The sequence below is a fragment of the Bacillus rossius genome, chromosome 11 (genome assembly GCF_032445375.1).
Source record: "Bacillus rossius redtenbacheri isolate Brsri chromosome 11, Brsri_v3, whole genome shotgun sequence".
Lineage (NCBI taxonomy): Eukaryota > Metazoa > Arthropoda > Insecta > Phasmatodea > Bacillidae > Bacillus > Bacillus rossius.
The window spans coordinates 13,848,518-13,866,544 of record NC_086338.1 but is presented as its reverse complement, the minus strand read 5'-3'; the positions used below and the strand labels follow the sequence as shown (position 1 = coordinate 13,866,544).

At 40.9% G+C, this 18,027-nt stretch overlaps 1 protein-coding gene across 5 annotated transcripts in view; it reads right to left on the bottom strand.

Moving 5' to 3' along the window:
• Positions 1-18,027, bottom strand: part of LOC134536659 (Bardet-Biedl syndrome 7 protein homolog) — an 88,973-nt gene that overhangs the window by 29,011 nt on the left and 41,935 nt on the right. For 3 of the 5 annotated variants that reach the window (XM_063376474.1, XM_063376476.1, XM_063376475.1), the window contains exons 8-11: positions 17,787-17,871; positions 14,818-14,926; positions 2,343-2,460; positions 1,238-1,390 (exon numbers count right to left, since the gene is read on the bottom strand). In XM_063376474.1, the coding sequence (XP_063232544.1) occupies positions 1,238-1,390; positions 2,343-2,460; positions 14,818-14,926; positions 17,787-17,871 (465 nt within the window). Of the gene's footprint in view, positions 1-1,188; positions 1,391-2,342; positions 2,461-14,817; positions 14,927-17,786; positions 17,872-18,027 lie in introns of all 5 variants that reach the window. The other 2 variants (XR_010075833.1, XM_063376477.1) reach the window with 1 other exon arrangement.

Sequence of the window (18,027 nt, the reverse complement as noted above, 5' to 3'; positions counted from 1 at the left end):
ATTTGCGAAAAAAAAAAAAAAAAAAAAAAACTACTTAGTTTTGACCTCACCTAGAAAGGAACCTGAATTGTCTTGAGAACCACACTCCAACTGAACTACCAGTGAGGGCTCAGCACACAGAGAAGATTCCTTCAGGCAGGTATTAATCATAATTGCGGTAATGCTCTAAGATTTCAATACCCAAATTTATATTTAAAAACTTGAGGTAGGTTTGAATTAAATATCTCGGGAGTGTACAGCGATCATCCTGCTACATTTTTTACTACCGTAGACTGTTTTTCATCTTCTGTACTACATCTCCCCAGCGTTAGCTCGTGCTAGACAACAGAAATGTTAGCAGTTCATGTAGTTCAGGTTACGTCAACAACAATGCATGAATCGTTTATGCTTGACACTCCAACAGCCTTATTAATAGTTTACATTTAAGTAGTACCATTCAAAAATACTGATCACATTTTGTATCACAACTTAATACAAAGTTCTTCAGTATTTATTACCCTTAGCCATGTGCTAACTGCACACTCCACAACACAATTTATAGAAATTATATTGACTAACTACGCTGTTCAGTTAGGGTCACAGACTACAGTATTTTCTGGGGAGCGTCCTACACAACCTCCTTCTACACTTCAGACACTAGAGTGCCCACCACTCCACCAGTCATAGCTTCTCTTGTGCATGGGTTGTAAGAAGGAAGGAGGGGAATCAAGAAGAACGTACGTCCCACCCTACAACCTTACTGCTGCTACCTGTGCTCAACTGTCTTGGCTCTCGGGCTTCAAGACAACCAAGTTGCTGCCAACTAGGCCTACATTAAGTAATTTACATATCTGCCAGTAAAATAAATTTTTCAAGACTCTTTCTTTGTAAGTACAGGTACGGTAATAAGGCTATTTCAAATGTGATGTTCCTAAACAAGCTTATTTTTCCACAGACTTTCAAATTAAAGCTCAAACATAATAAAAAAAATTTAATTTAGCTTTTGAGTTTTACACCGCACAGTTATGCAGAAAGGCTCCATGCGAAAGGACCTCCAAGATTTGGACACCGGCTCTGTGCTGGTAACTCTGTGTCACGCCACGATGCGGGATCAACTCCAAGACCTCGTCACATGAACGTGACGTGTTGCGATCACAGCCACCGAAGACCCTTACGGTCGCTTGCAAAAACATCGCACAAATACTTTACTTTGCCAACATGATTCAGTGCTATAGTCAGGGTTGAGAGCTTGGCTGACCGCGGGGTCGCACTCGCTGTAGCTGACGACGGCAGAGTTCTTGTCGACGTCCAGCAGGTGGAGCGGCACCTCGCTCTGCACCAGCACGTTGTCGATGGCCGTCTCCGCCTCCAGCAGCAGCCGGTAGCACGCCTCCTGCCTCACCAGCGTCATCTGCGCACACCACACACCGCGCTCTCGCACTGGCGCTGCGCAGTCAAACACTCGTGTCGTGGCGGGCACAGCTGGCACACTGTTCAGATTGAGATCAGGGGCGCAACAACAGGGGGGGGGGGGAGGGAGGCAATGGTATTTTGCCCCCCCTCTGAAACCTTGAAGTGGGGGCAAACGGGGGCAAAGAAAGTGCTGTGTAATCAATTTTTAGATAATAAAACTGCTTAAATAGCACCATTTTACACCTTGAAATACCAATTTTCTCCGTTCCAATAGGGGGGATAGATGATTCTTTATAAAATGGTATATTGACCCTCCCTTTGGAAATTTTGTTGTTGCGCCCCTGATTGAGATTATAACTTATAGAATCTCACAGTGCTTCATATGTTTAAGTTTCAATGTAGAAAATATTTTATAATTCATTACTAGTGCATTTAAATATGTACTGCATTAAATTACCACTTCACAATCATTAATTTTATGTATGCTGAAGCAGCATTATTAAAGTAAACAAACACACATGTCTTTTCTACATCAGTTAAAATAGACAGTTCCACTAGCAAGTCGTAAGCCAAGCTGATATATGCGCAGAAGACAATGATATGCCTTGTCTATTATTAGTTCTGGCGCATAGCAAACCCCAGAAGTCAAGGTTGCCCAAACAACCTAACCTTTCCTGAGGTTGAGATACATCATTATTTTTTGGTACGTATGATTAAATTCTTGCACCCTTAACATTATTAGCTTATCACCTAAGCAAAATATGTACGTAATATACAGGTGCACTACAAAAGTGTTCAATACACTGGTCAAGACAAATATACCATTTAATTAATGTTGTCATTCCAACGTGCCTACAAACCTAATTAATATTATGAAAAGCAAGAATCCCGCAAACCCTTGTCTCCAAGTCAGCTACAAACTAACTGATGGTAACACATGTGAGATTTACCTTATCATTTATAGTTATGTAAGGAATAGTGGAGACTCCATCAAACTTGTCGAGAGTAGAGTCCTGGTATTTTTCTCGTTCCTTTGCAACCTTCAGCTCAATCTCTTCGACTTCAGCTCTGTGAAAAATACAGAAACAGAGACTGAGTTTGATCGCTAACAACAATCATGGAATGCCGTGGAACGCTATGAAAACCACACTCCATACTATTGGGAAAGTACATAGCAACACACCCTCTGAGTGTGAGGACAAAAACTGTTTAGTGTTCTTATTATTTGGTGTCCTTTAAATTTTCAGAAGTCTTTCTGTTTTCAATATGCATTCCACTGCAAAGGTTTAAATATAAGAATTTTTTCTGTACGCCATAATGATAAAACAATCACAATACTTATATAAACATAAATTTTAGTATTAAGCAGCTGAAATACATGCTTGAAGTAGTTTTCAGTAGCTTTTACAAGTAAACAAAGGTTAAAAAATTGTATTATCACTATACGTAGTATGAACAATTGAAACTGTTTAAGAATATTTCTGAACTCAAAAGCTTGAGTGGCAATCACAGAGATTCTTGAGAATGATAGTCGCAGATATCGGTGCAGGAACGTCCCTAGCCAGAGCCAACCAGCCCACCAGGGCTACGGGAGCCGTGTCTGTGTACCCGTCCCTTGACGGCCAAACATCATCACAGAGGTGCACTTTAAGCATGTACAGTAGAACCCTGTTATAATGTTCCAGCTTATAACGTCTTAATTTTTATGTCCCAACTTTTTCAGCATAAGGGGAATACATATATTTATTATCTGCATATAATGTTTCACTAATAGTGCATTTCCTGCTTATAATGTTTGCTTTATAAATTTCAATATGTGAAAAAAAAGTTTAAAAACCTAACTACCTATTCTAACAATTATTCCATCTGTGAAGTTTAACATGTTAAAAGGATTACTTTATACTTTACGTGCAATTTAGTTTACAATCACTGCTGTACCATGGATGCAGATTGTTTAAGTAAGATTGTATGGAAAACTACTGCTACACATTAGTGCTGGCTAATGCTGTGTATTCAATATATCAAAGGTACATAACGTCGCAGTTACGTGTCTGTTGCATATCCTTCCATTCCTTACCAATCTAGTGTGCTTTCAGATGTACGTACGTAGCCCTACAATATTTTAGTTTGCCAACTATTCTACAGAGACAAGAATAAAAAACGAAATGTTTTCTACTGCTGATAAACAGTTATTTAATTTATTTCAATGTCATCATCACGAATTGTGAAATGTTTTACTAAATGTGGCAAAGTGTTTTTAAAAACAAAATAAAAACTGGAAGCACGATGAAGTTGAAAAATTGTTGACTTGGTTCAGCTAAACGTGCTGGTGTGTGTGCCCAACCAGAAGTGTGCACACGTGCTGGTGTTTGCACCCAGCCAGGAGTGTGCATATGTGCCGGTGCGTGTGCATGGCCAGGAGTGCGCCTACGTGCCAGTGTGTGTGCCTAACCAGAAGTGTGCACACGTGCTGGTGTTTGCACCCAGCCAGGAGTGTGCATATGTGACGGTGCGTGTGCATGGCCAGGAGTGCGCCTACGTGCTGGTGTGTGTGCCTAACCAGAAGTGTTCACACGTGCTGGTGTTTCCACCCAGCCAGGAGTGTGCATATGTGCTGGTGCATGTGCATGGCCAGGAGTGCGCCTACGTGCCAGTCTGTGTGCCTGGCCAGGAGTGCACCTACGTGCCAGTGTGTGTGCCTAACCAGAAGTGTGCACACGTGCTGGTGTTTGCACCCAGCCAGGAGTGTGCATATGTGCCGGTGCGTGTGCATGGCCAGGAGTGCGCCTACGTGCCAGTGTGTGTGCCTAACCAGAAGTGTGCACACGTGCTGGTGTTTGCACCCAGCCAGGAGTGTGCATATGTGATGGTGCGTGTGCATGGCCAGGAGTGCGCCTACGTGCTGGTGTGTGTGCCTAACCAGAAGTGTGGACACGTGCTGGTGTTTGCACCCAGCCAGGAGTGTGCATATGTGCCGGTGCGTGTGCATGGCCAGGAGTGCGCCTACGTGCCAGTGTGTGTGCCTAACCAGAAGTGTGCACACGTGCTGGTGTTTGCACCCAGCCAGGAGTGTGCATATGTGCCGGTGTGTGTGCATGGCCAGGAGTGCGCCTACGTGCCAGTGTGTGTGCCCAACCAGAAGTGTGCACACATGCCGGTGTTTGCACCCAGCCAGGAGTGCACCCACGTGCCTGTGTTTGTGCCTGGCCAGGAGTGCGCCTACGTGCCAGTGTGTGTGCCTAACCAGAAGTGTGCACACGTGCTGGTGTTTGCACCCAGCCAGGAGTGTGCATATGTGCCGGTGCGTGTGCATGGCCAGGAGTGCGCCTACGTGCCAGTGTGTGTGCCTAACCAGAAGTGTGCACACGTGCTGGTGTTTGCACCCAGCCAGGAGTGTGCATATGTGACGGTGCGTGTGCATGGCCAGGAGTGCGCCTACGTGCTGGTGTGTGTGTCTAACCAGAAGTGTGGACACGTGCTGGTGTTTGCACCCAGCCAGGAGTGTGCAAATGTGCCGGTGCATGTGCATGGCCAGGAGTGCGCCTACGTGCCAGTGTGTGTGCCTAACCAGAAGTGTGCACACGTGCTGGTGTTTGCACCCAGCCAGGAGTGTGCATATGTGCCGGTGTGTGTGCATGGCCAGGAGTGCGCCTACGTGCCAGTGTGTGTGCCTAGTGATGGGTAGTGGAAAGTTTCCAGTCGGAAATTTCCTGCAGAAAACTTTCAAAAATGGAAAATTTACACACCTCATGGAAACTTTGAAAAAAAGTGGAAACATTGGGAAACATTGAATTTTTTTTAGCTGTAACAGTTGAGTGCTGTTGAGTATATATGCAAAATTTCAACCGATATGAAACACATTGAATAAGGTATAGTTTTAACAGAGTTAGCTCAGTACCGAAGTAGAGAAGGTATGTGGGCCAAAGAATTTCTTTGGATGGTGCTTGAAAAAGGTAAAATTGAACCCTGTACTTGGTGGAAAGGTCTGTGTGGTCATACACAGCTGTCAAAAGTAGAAAACAGAATCTTAGGTATGCCAGTAACCTCTGCTGCTACAGAGAGGTCTTTCAGTACACATGATAGTATACATACAAAACTAAGAAACCGCTTGACCACTGAAAGAGCAGGTAAAATATCATTCATTGCCCACAACTGGAAATTGTGTCACCACATCCTGGAGGACATTGAAAAATTGGAAAGGAAAGATTCTATTACTGTCATTGTGGAAGACAAATGTGAGAAAGTATAGCAGAATAAAAAACTACCACAGTGTGTTTTAAAAGAAGACAGTGCATCTTGTTCTAACAATGAAACAGAAGAGGAAGAAAACAGATTTCAGTTATGAGGACAATGATGATTTCATTAGTTTATAAAACCCAATATGACTTAAATAAGGACATGTTTGTTTCCAATTCAGTTAAAACTGTAACATATGTATTATTTCTTATTATGAATGCAACTAATTGTTGATCAATATTTTTTTTAGTGTTATATTTGTTACAACTTATTTGTCTTTATTTCCAATCAGTTGATAAATTGTAATAATATAGTGTTAATATTTTCAAATCTATGTAGTCAAATATTTTAACTGTTATTGACCAGGTAATTGTTTTTTCAGAAGGAATCATTTCTTTTAAATCTGCAGTTAAGTATTCTTTACCTTAATTTTTCTTCCACTACATTAGCTTTTTGTAATGTTGAAAGCAGCTGATTAAATAATTTTCAGATTTAAAAACTGATTAGGCCTACTTGCAATGAATTTGTGAACTGTATTTGTAAAAAGAATAATTCCAACTAAATGTTGAAATTAATTTAGAACAGCACCCACAGTAAATTCTACATCGCTAACGAAAGATATTTTAATGTCCTCTTAATACTGCAACTATGAATATTGTATTTTACAATATGAAAATTTCATACAGTAGAGACAGTCACATGTCTAATTCTCTGAAATGGTTATTTATAAACCAACATCAAAGTTTCCTAAAATTTCCTGTGTTTTTCGGTTTTTGGAAAGTTTCCATGAAAATTTCCAGGAAAATTTCAGATAGATAAAATTTTGGACATTTACCCATCCCTATGTGTGCCCAACCAGAAGTGTGCACACATGCCGGTGTTTGCACCCAGCCAGGAGTGCACCCACGTGCCTGTGTTTGTGCCTGGCCAGGAGTGTGCCTACGTGCCAGTGTGTGTGCCTAACCAGAAGTGTGCACACGTGCTGGTGTTTGCACCTAGCCAGGAGTGTGCATATGTGCCGGTGCGTGTGCATGGCCAGGAGTGCGCCTACGTGCTGGTGTGTGTGCCTAGTGATGGGATTGTTACCGGGAAACTAAATATTGGGAAAATTCCCTGGGAATTTTCCCGGGAAAATTCCCATTTTGGGAAAAAAAAAAAGTGTTTCACATAATACTATGCATATTTAATTAATTTTCACTTGATAGGCCTTAATACAGTATTAAATGACTAAAGACATGGAATACTCTGGAATTTACGATCTCGACCAATATCTAATCTAATTACTAAAACTACCTACAACAGAGATGAACAATTATAATATAGGTAGTAATTTCATTGCAACTTGCAGAAATGTCAAATTATGGTGCACTATAATAGTTCGAAGCAATTTATTCATCTTCAGAAGTTTCGTTATCTGACTCAACTTAGGTAATTTCTTCACATGCTTCGGAGTCAGTTTCGTCTGCATCATTTGAACTGATACTGCTTAACTTTCGCTTGAAGCTTTAAATAAATAATTTAAAAAAAGTCAGTCTAATGGGCATGTCACAAAATAATTAAATAAATAAATAAATTATATAAATAAAACTGACAGTACCTTTGATTCTCTGCATGTACTATGTACTTGCATAGAGGAAGAGCATGCTGGGACTTCAGATAAGCTTACATCTTTGGAATATTTCCTCTGGTTATCTTGCTGTCACTGAGATGAGTTCTGCTTTTGCATTAGCTTCCAGTTGTGGGACAAGTAGGTAATTTTACCTGCCCTAGAAGTTGTGAGGCGATTCCTTTTCTTGCTATGAATCCACGAGAATGTATTGAAGGATCTCTCGGTGGCTGCAGATGTTACTGGAGCTGTTAAAATTCAAACAGCCACTTCTGATAACTCTGTGGTTCCAAATAATCCCCGCCACCATGATACTGGATTCAATGTTTCCACACTTATCCATATGAATTTCTTACCCCACAAGTCCTCCTTGGACCGATAATTAGCTAAGTCTTTCATAACATTCACCACGTCAGCTTTCATGTTAATGCAAAGAGAGTGGATGAATTCCATGCCATCTACCTGCTCTTCTTTTGTCAGAAAGTGACGTTGATGGATCCAAAAGGGTAGCAACATAATGTTAGGTTTGTATACTGTTAGCCTTCCTCGATTTTAACTTCACTAAAATACTAGACTCTTCTGAAGCTGATAAAGGGGATTGTGGAAGTAAGTCAACTAGCTTGTTTTCGATTTCACTGAATGCTTTGTAAACCTTGTGAATGTTACAGTCATTGGATTCTAGTATAGTAATCCATGAAACTATTGGTTTTAAAATATTGCTCATTTTTTTGACCCTGACCCAAAATACAGCTTCATCAAGAAGTTGTGTTTTCATTTACTGATAAGATCTGAAGACTAACTTTACAGTCGAGAAGACTTTCAAGGCACTGAAGGTAACTCCCCCAGCGAGTTTTACACGCAACTTCAAACTTACATTACAATTCCTTTCTGATTTAATTTTTTCCAATAAAGTATTTAAAACCTGTGTATTTTTTATTGTTTTGACTATGTCAACAACAGTTGCCATAAATGTTCCGGCAGACTTACATTTCAGAATATCATTACATAACAAATGCAGGGTATAGGCCAAACATTCTAAAGGATCAAACTTTTGTTGCACTAATGTGAAAGCTTTTTGCATATTTGCTGCATTGTCTCCTATTGCAACAAGAAATTTTTCGGGCCCATATTTTTCAATAACAGATGAAATTACGTTTCAAGATATTCACTTGTGTGTCTGTTTTCTTTTGTGCATATAAAATAAACAAATACTGGTTCTGGTTTAGTCAAAACAAAATTTATGATGCCTTCATTACGAACGTTGCTCCACCCATCACAGTGCAGATTTAGATATTTCGCACTTTGTAATTCTGCAGATAGTAGTGTCTACATTTCAACATACTGTTCATCTAAATGTGTCGTAGCCAGAGACTTTTGTGTGGGAAGCTTATAAGCTGGTTTCACTGCTTTGAAAAAATCTATTCACAAGGGATGTTCAACTAATGAAAGGGCTACCCCACGAACATATATAGCTTTTGCAAGCATCGTATTCAAGTGTGCATTCCATAGGCGTACCCAGGAATTTTTTTCGGGGGGTGTTCTTCCAGATTTTTAGGAAAAACTGCATAAACACCAAAAATTAATTATTTCTTGAGTAAATAAATAGAATAGTCTCACATTTCATTTTTTCACCTGGGCTATTGTTGATATGTAATTTGTACGTAATTTTTCTTTCAATTAACTTAAGTAAATTCACATTACAATATTAAAATACCTACAAAAATCCCAAAAAGAGATATATATATAATTAGTTAACTTAACGAATTTACGTACGTACTTTACAAACTTATTCCTAATAAGCTGACGGCATGACAATAGAATAATTGCTGTATAAATTGATTGTAAGGGTGTTAGCAACTAAGGCCGGAATTACAATAGCCCGTCCATCCGTCATCCGTCTGTCAATTACGTGACCTGCACCAAATAAGATGGACTGCAAAATGTCATCCACTCGTCCGTCTAAAGCTTGGTAACTTTATACTTTTGACGGGTGAACGGATGAAACTATAACCTCCTTATGTCTTCTAGGTGTTTGCATATCAAATATTATATTAAAATGTATTAAATTTTGTTTAACTGTTTAGCTGATTACAAAATAATTTCTTAGCTTACGTTTAGACACATTTCGAAAGCTCTTTTTTGAAACAAAAATGGTCTAAGTCACGGAAGTATTATAATTATGTATGGTAACTCTGGAAATGTGAAAATACATACCGAAAAAAAAAAACACTCCGAGTTTAATGAGTTTCAAGTACCTACTTACTTTACATAATATTTTAAGTAATATAATTACATATGATAATTTTTTTCCCCAAATTGTTAATTTTTTCAACAGTTGTCAGCATTGACATGGAGAAATATTATGACGGACGAGCGGAGTGTTGTAAATCGCCAGCCGACCTCCGTAGCGGAGTCGGATGCACACCGGCTTATGGTGGAAGAGGTTCTGGGTTCGAGTCCCGGGTAAGGCATGGGAGTAAAATTGAGACTTATTCAAAATATACACTTGCGATAAAAGATGATGAAAAAGAATAATTAAATTGATATTTCTGGCTAAACGGATACCGTTCAAGTCCAAATCCAAGCAGTGAAGTGAAGTGAAGTGAAGTTGTATATCGCTTGGTGGCTGACGGACGGATGCAACGGCCTGTTGTAATTCAGGCTTTACAATTCAAGTGTAGCAAAACAGAATTAAATCTTTATATATAAAAATCTCGTGTCACGATGTTTGTCCGAACTAATTTCCGAAACTACTGTATGATTTTAATGAAATTTCGCACAAATATTTGTAACTTTGTCTAACTTAATATATAAGCTACATTTTATTTCGATTAATGACAGCGTTTTCCGGAAATCGGCTCCCAAGGGTGGTTAAGCACTGGCAACAGTGGGTACTCCATCTCCATGACAACGGGATTTTGCATTGTTTATGCCTTCTGCATCTTCATGCAACGGGCATCGCTTAGATTGATTTTTTTTTCAATTCGAGGCATATTTCTGTAAATATTTAATTATTATTTTATGTAAAATTATTTAATTTTAAAAAAATATTTGTGCGAAATACCACTGACTGACTCATTACGATTGACTTGAAATCTTTCAACCGATTGAAACTTAGCTAAGTTACTCATTTTGTGATGTATGTAGATGCTCACTAAGATATGATTTTCCGAAAATCAGCTCCCAAAGGGAGTTTTGGGGGTGTAAAATATCAAAATTCCAGTTTTTGGTAGAAAATCACTATGGCAATGGTTGTTACTTTGTTGATGCTTCATTCGTTTCTATGGCAACAACTGATTCATTATTAGTGCAGTCCTCATCACCTTTGAAATTTTATGGGGACTTTAAATATCAAATATTGCCCTTTTTTTCAATTTTATATCCTACAGATTTGAACTTGACAGTAATGTTCCTCATGTTATGCAGGATGACGTTTTCCGAAAATCAACTCCCAAGGGTGGTTAAGCCCGGGAAACAGTGGGACAGCGGGATTGTGCATTGTTTATGCCTTCTGCGTCTCCATGGCAGCAAGCATTGCTTTGATTTTTTTTCCATTCGAGGTGCGGCAGTGGCTTACCCACAAGGAGGGCATGTATAATGAGCGGCGCAAGTGTTCTGCCTGTAGACTTCCGTAGCGAAGTACGGGTACATCAGTTGTACGTATCGGGAAACCATCGGTGCTACTCGTTTTCTCTCCGGTACATTACAAAGCATAGTAATAAATTTTTGTTGAAATTAATTGCATTTTATTTCATTTATTATTACTGTAAATGGGATATTTAGTCTCATTTTTTCCCCATTAGTATAGCCGTGCGAAGCTGGGTCGGACAGCTAGTATATTATATATATTAAAATATATTGTTCTATTACAATATTCACTAAAAACACCTACACATAACTTCGCAGCACGTTGCACTCAACGAGGTCCCTTTCATCTGAGGCGAGAAATTTACATTTCAGCGTTTCAATGTTTGTAACAGTCGTTTAAAATTACGCACCTTTCGACATCAAACTTTTTTCTTCGTGTTATACTTACAGATGTACAGTATTGAAATGAAAGTACCTGACTTGACAAAACAACCAAAAAAGTCCAATTCCCCCCCCCCCCCCGTTTTTAATACTTTTATAGAGTTTTGTATGAAATTAGGTCGCAATCACTACTGTTACTCAATGCCCAATTCTACTAAGCAAATATAAAACATAATCAAAGTAGAGTTGAACTGATTATTCCATAGACCAATCACAGCGATTTGAGAATTTAGACTAACCTATCAAGAAACAACCACTGCAATTCAAATTTGTTTACGTTTACTTACCAATTGGGCTGCTTGGTGACGTTATTTCTCTCGTTGCTCTGTGTTTAGAAATTGAGCTCGAATGACATGAGTGTTCATAATTTTCTTGCCTCATTTCGGGAGGGGTTTGAACCCCCAAAACACCCCCCCTGGGTACGCCTATGGTGCATTCTCTTCATTAGTCATGCTGTCCAAAAACATTCCCATTGCCTGTTGTTTTTGTTTAGCTTTAGCATTCCAAACAGGTATTGTACTAGTATTACTACTGAGGGCAGGTAGGTTTAGATGTGATGTTTCTGACAATGTTGCAGTAATTAGGCCTACATCTGAGTTTGATTGCATGGATGAAGGCACAGAAGCAGTCTCTAAATTGTTTGTGACATTTATAACTGATGTGTTATCTTCCCAACTCTTAAAGTACTGTTTTTTAAGTCCACTGGGCATTTATAGCATTTAACAATATGCTCAGACATTTTTGTGGCATTTGCAAATTTATAATGTTTTCCACAATACTTGCAGTCTACAGTTTTATCACCTCTTTTGTTGTACACTTTTCAAACACTACTTTTATTTCTTCCCATTTTTAACACTTTTATTTCAACTGGCTTTCATAAACACTATCACCACAAAGTAACTAAAGTCATCACAAGAGCACACAGTTTTGAGGATATGGTTTATTTACATTTCTAGCATGCTAACCAACAGTCACATTGAAAATGTTTGAAGTTATTAGTTCAAAACTGCCAACTGAAAATATTGTTCTTAAGTAATAATTATTGCAACCAAATGGTAAATAAGAAATATATAATATAACATATAATAAATATATTAAAACTAAAGAAAAATAAATACCCAGTTTTTGGGTGAGAAAATATAATTTGGGCAAATTCACTATATTTTCCCAAAAAATATTTTCCCACCTGGTGGGAAAATTTCCATGTCCCATCATTATGTGTGCCTAACCAGAAGTGTGCTCACATGTTGGTGTTTGCACCTAGCCAGGAGTGTGCATATGTGCCGGTGCGTGTGCATGGCCAGGAGTGCACCTACGTGCTGGTGTGTGTGCCTAACCAGAAGTGTACACACGTGCTGGTGTTTGCACCCAGCCAGGAGTGTGAATATGTGCCGGTGCGTGTGCATGGCCAGGAGTGCGCCTACGTGCTGGTGTGTGTGCCTAACCAGAAGTGTGCACACGTGCTGGTGTTTGCACCCAGCCAGGAGTGTGCATATGTGCTGGTGCATGTGCATGGCCAGGAGTGCGCCTACGTGCCAGTGTGTGTGCCTAACCAGAAGTGTGCACACGTGCTGGTGTTTGCACCCAGCCAGGAGTGTGCAAATGTGCCGGTGCATGTGCATGGCCAGGAGTGCGCCTACGTGCTGGTGTGTGTGCCTAACCAGAAGTGTGCACACGTGCTGGTGTTTGCACCCAGCCAGGAGTGTGAATATGTGCCGGTGCGTGTGCATGGCCAGGAGTGCGCCTACGTGCCAGTGTGTGTGCCTAACCAGAAGTGTGCACACGTGCTGGTGTTTGCACCCAGCCAGGAGTGTGCAAATGTGCCGGTGCATGTGCATGGCCAGGAGTGCGCCTACGTGCTGGTGTGTGTGCCTAACCAGAAGTGTGCACACGTGCTGGTGTTTGCACCCAGCCAGGAGTGTGAATATGTGCCGGTGCGTGTGCATGGCCAGGAGTGCGCCTACGTGCTGGTGTGTGTGCCTAACCAGAAGTGTGCACACGTGCTGGTGTTTGCACCCAGCCAGGAGTGTGCATATGTGCTGGTGCATGTGCATGGCCAGGAGTGCGCCTACGTGCCAGTGTGTGTGCCTAACCAGAAGTGTGCACACGTGCTGGTGTTTGCACCCAGCCAGGAGTGTGCAAATGTGCCGGTGCATGTGCATGGCCAGGAGTGCGCCTACGTGCTGGTGTGTGTGCCTAACCAGAAGTGTGCACACGTGCTGGTGTTTGCACCCAGCCAGGAGTGTGAATATGTGCCGGTGCGTGTGCATGGCCAGGAGTGCGCCTACGTGCTGGTGTGTGTGCCTAACCAGAAGTGTGCACACGTGCTGGTGTTTGCACCCAGCCAGGAGTGTGCATATGTGCCGGTGCGTGTGCATGGCCAGGAGTGCGCCTACGTGCTGGTGTGTGTGCCTAACCAGAAGTGTGCACACGTGCTGGTGTTTGCACCCAGCCAGGAGTGTGAATATGTGCCGGTGCGTGTGCATGGCCAGGAGTGCGCCTACGTGCTGGTGTGTGTGCCTAACCAGAAGTGTGCACACGTGCTGGTGTTTGCACCCAGCCAGGAGTGTGCATATGTGCTGGTGCATGTGCATGGCCAGGAGTGCGCCTACGTGCCAGTGTGTGTGCCTAACCAGAAGTGTGCACACGTGCTGGTGTTTGCACCCAGCCAGGAGTGTGCAAATGTGCCGGTGCATGTGCATGGCCAGGAGTGCGCCTACGTGCTGGTGTGTGTGCCTAACCAGAAGTGTGCACACGTGCTGGTGTTTGCACCCAGCCAGGAGTGTGAATATGTGCCGGTGCGTGTGCATGGCCAGGAGTGCGCCTACGTGCTGGTGTGTGTGCCTAACCAGAAGTGTGCACACGTGCTGGTGTTTGCACCCAGCCAGGAGTGTGCATATGTGCCGGTGCGTGTGCATGGCCAGGAGTGCGCCTACGTGCTGGTGTGTGTGCCTAACCAGAAGTGTGCACACGTGCTGGTGTTTGCACCCAGCCAGGAGTGTGCATATGTGCCGGTGCATGTGCATGGCCAGGAGTGCACCTATGTGCCAGTGTGTGTGCCTAACCAGAAGTGTGCACACATGCTGGTGTTTGCACCCAGCCAGGAGTGCACCCACGTGCCTGTGTTTGTGCCTGGCCAGGAGTGCGCCCACGTGCTGGTGTGTGTGCCTAACCAGAAGTGTGCACACGTGCTGGTGTTTGCACCCAGCCAGGAGTGTGCATATGTGCCGGTGCATGTGCATGGCCAGGAGTGCGCCTACGTTCTGGTGTGTGTGCCTAACCAGAAGTGTGCACACATGCTGGTGTTTGCACCCAGCCAGGAGTGTGAATATGTGCCGGTGCGTGTGCATGGCCAGGAGTGCGCCTACGTGCTGGTGTGTGTGCCTAACCAGAAGTGTGCACACGTGCTGGTGTTTGCACCCTGCCAGGAGTGTGCATATGTGCCGGTGCGTGTGCATGGCCAAGAGTGCGCCCACGTGCCTGTGTTTGCAGCCAGCCAGGAGTGCGCCCACCGTGCCGGTGCGTGCACCCAGCCAGGAGTGCCAACAGCCTACCTGAGTCGCTGCAGCTTCAGCCTGAGGTCATGCGACACGACGGTGCCGCCGTCTGCGTCCAGAGCCACCTGCTTGTCCACCAGCTCCGTCGTGAGCCCAAAGATCCAACCTGACCCACACGCCGGCGTGACTGACCACTCTGACACTCTGTGCCTTCGCCTGGCAGCCCTGAGAGCATGGCTCGAGGAGAGTGCTGGCTCTACACGCCTCCCCTCTCCAGCTGCACCAGTCATGGTTTAACCTCTGTCAATGAAAGACTTTATAGTTACAAGCAGTCTCTTGGGACTGCTGTGTAAACTGTGATCATGCACTGTATGTTCCTGTGTATAAGACTAGAACATATTATGTAACATTGTATAATTCCTGCCTCCTGCTACTATAGTATGTTGCTGAATATCTTCATGTTTCAAATTAATTTATACTCATGTTTCTTCTATTATGCATAAACATTTAAGGTTTTTTTGTTTGTTCTTAAATTTTAATTAATTATTAATCTGTGTTAGGTTTTATATAAAGTTGAATATAGTATTTATTTTTATTATAATTTTTTCTATTTTTCTTTTCAGTTAAAATTAGCATGGGTATTGATTACATTTTTACAATTTTGAAGCATCTTCTGGTTAGTGAGGCTGTAACACTCTAGAAGTTTTAAAAAGAAAGAAAGACACAGGCAAGATACGGGCTTGACCCTCTGTCGCCAGTAAGTTATTTTTTATGTCTATTAGAAGGGAAACCCTGCACATAGGCGCATGACTGCGCAGCAACGGACCTGAACTTCAGCTGGGCGCTACTTCGCCAGCCAATCTAAACGAACCTTGAGGTGGTGTGATCTTGTTGAACAAGGAAAATACTAGGAAAACTTTGTTTTCTGAAAGTCTGGAAAGACAACTTGTTCCTTTACGAAGGTGAAAACAAAGGGAAGCAACCCTGGTACATTGCACATAACTTTAGCCATACATTCTTTGTAATTCGATAGAGGACTTTCAGAGATAGGAAGTGTCAATTTATTATACCTACCGCCTGAAAACATGAGTTTTGTATTCTGGTGTGCAGTGCAAACACAGACAGAATGAGTGCCACTGGCACCAGCAATAATGCAGTTCTTGGGACTCAGTTCTACAAACAAATAATAGTTTGTTTTTCTGTGCTTGAGGGTTAAGTTGGACTGCTATTCCAGTAGATACTGAAAATGTTTCTTACAAATGCAAAATGGTATGTTCAAGGGTTTACTAAAAGTTACGAGGCAGTACGGAGTCTTTGGAAAGTTTGGCAGTAACACATGTGGTAGTTCTCTTTTTTGTGAGGCATCTGGGCAGCAGGGAGGTTAACTTTAAATGTGTTTTAGTGTGACTTTTTTTTTTTGCAAGGGCACCGAGTCTCTTCTCCTTTGCCAGTCCCATTCCTCATTGTTGAAGAGTTATTATTGTCGTTGTTGCTTATAGTTCAAGGAGGGTAATACTGATGATGATGAATAATGAATGTGAACATGTAATAGTATGTATAAGTTTTGTATCAGAGGAATGATACTGTTGTTTGTACAAGGGTAACATTCAATGAGTTTGAGAGCAAAGAGCTGGAGATTGTTATTTAGAAATATTATCTTGGAAATTGATAAGAAGTTAAATGTTTTGATTGAATAAAAGAGATGTCCATATTATATATTAAAGGTGCAAAATGTAATGCTAAACATTTCAGTTCCCTTTTAAGAAATATAAGATAAATAAGATTTTTTTTTTTTTCAATTATTGTCGAGTTGTAAAAGAAAGAATATATTTCTACTAAGAAATTGTGCTGTCCATTTGCAATATAACAAAGTGTATCAGTATGTTCTGATGATTGCAGAGTTGATTTGCCAGTTGCCCAATAAGATATCTTGCTGTCCAGCTTTTTCAGCATTTTGTTATCGTAATTTTTCGAGGCAGCTGGGAGGCAAAGGGCTTAAGTTAATGTAATCAGGCAACAGGCCAATTTTGTTTTTCAGGGAAGAGACCCCCTTGGCCGCTCCCACCTCTCTATTGAAGTGTATTGTGTATTATGTTGTTTTCAATGGAGTAATGGTAAACAGAAGCTCATGTTTATTGAGTTTGCATAAAGGAACAACAATACTATTTGTACTGTATAAAAGACAGCACACAAAAGAACACATCTTAGAAATGTTTGTCAAGTATTTTAAAAATTTATCATTGATGAAAAATATGGTGGCACATTTTGAGAATATTTGTAACCATGTTTTAAGAGTAATGATTTTTTCAATATTTGTGTGGCAAGAAATAATATTATAGTTTTAATTTTAATGTCGAAGATGAAAAATAATTTTTAATACATTGATGAGACTTGTAATGAATTATGTGATGACGCTGTTAACATGTTGTGATACTTTTCTTGACATTTTTCAATTTTTTTTTGTATATATATATAGGTATATTTTTTAATTTTACAAATTTAATCAAAGAGCAGGGGGGATTATGTAGAATAGCATAACTCTTGCCCACTTACTAAAAGTAACACTTTAACTACGAATGTATTATGTTGTTGATGTTTTTTAAGGAGTCATAATTACTTAATTACCATGTTTCACTCATTGTGCATAGGCATTTAAGGTATTTTGTTTGTGCTTAGATATTACTAAATGAATTATTACTATTTTGGATAGTTTTTACATGAAATTGAATGTAGTTTTTCGTAATTATATTTTCCTCTATTCTGCAGGGCCAGCTGCCCTGTGGCGAGCAGCTCCAAGAGAAGACCAACTTCCACTCCCTCTCAGCCCCTTAGGGTGGGTCATTACCTCAGTCAGGACGAAACTACGTGACTAATGTAACAATAGGCTACTCACACACTTTCAGTATTTTTATCACTGTTTATGAGTTTGGATTTTTACAGTTAAACTAACTAAATTACCCCAAATTTTATATTTGCAAACAGTTTTGTTTTTGAGTTTCCAATTGCATTATTAAAAAATAACTTACCCGTATAAGTAGCTGCGACAATCTCATCACATCCAGGGCTGCCAACAACACCTCCTTGGATAGAAGTGATGCTCTCATTGCAAGTCTGAAATACAGAGAGCGTAGCAAACGAAAAAAAAAAATTTCCAGCAATAATATTTCTATCTAATTATAAATCAACAGTTAAAATAAATATATATATTTCAATAAAATATATACTAAAAGTATTTGAATGGGAAAAATAATACAAATGTTTGGTTCA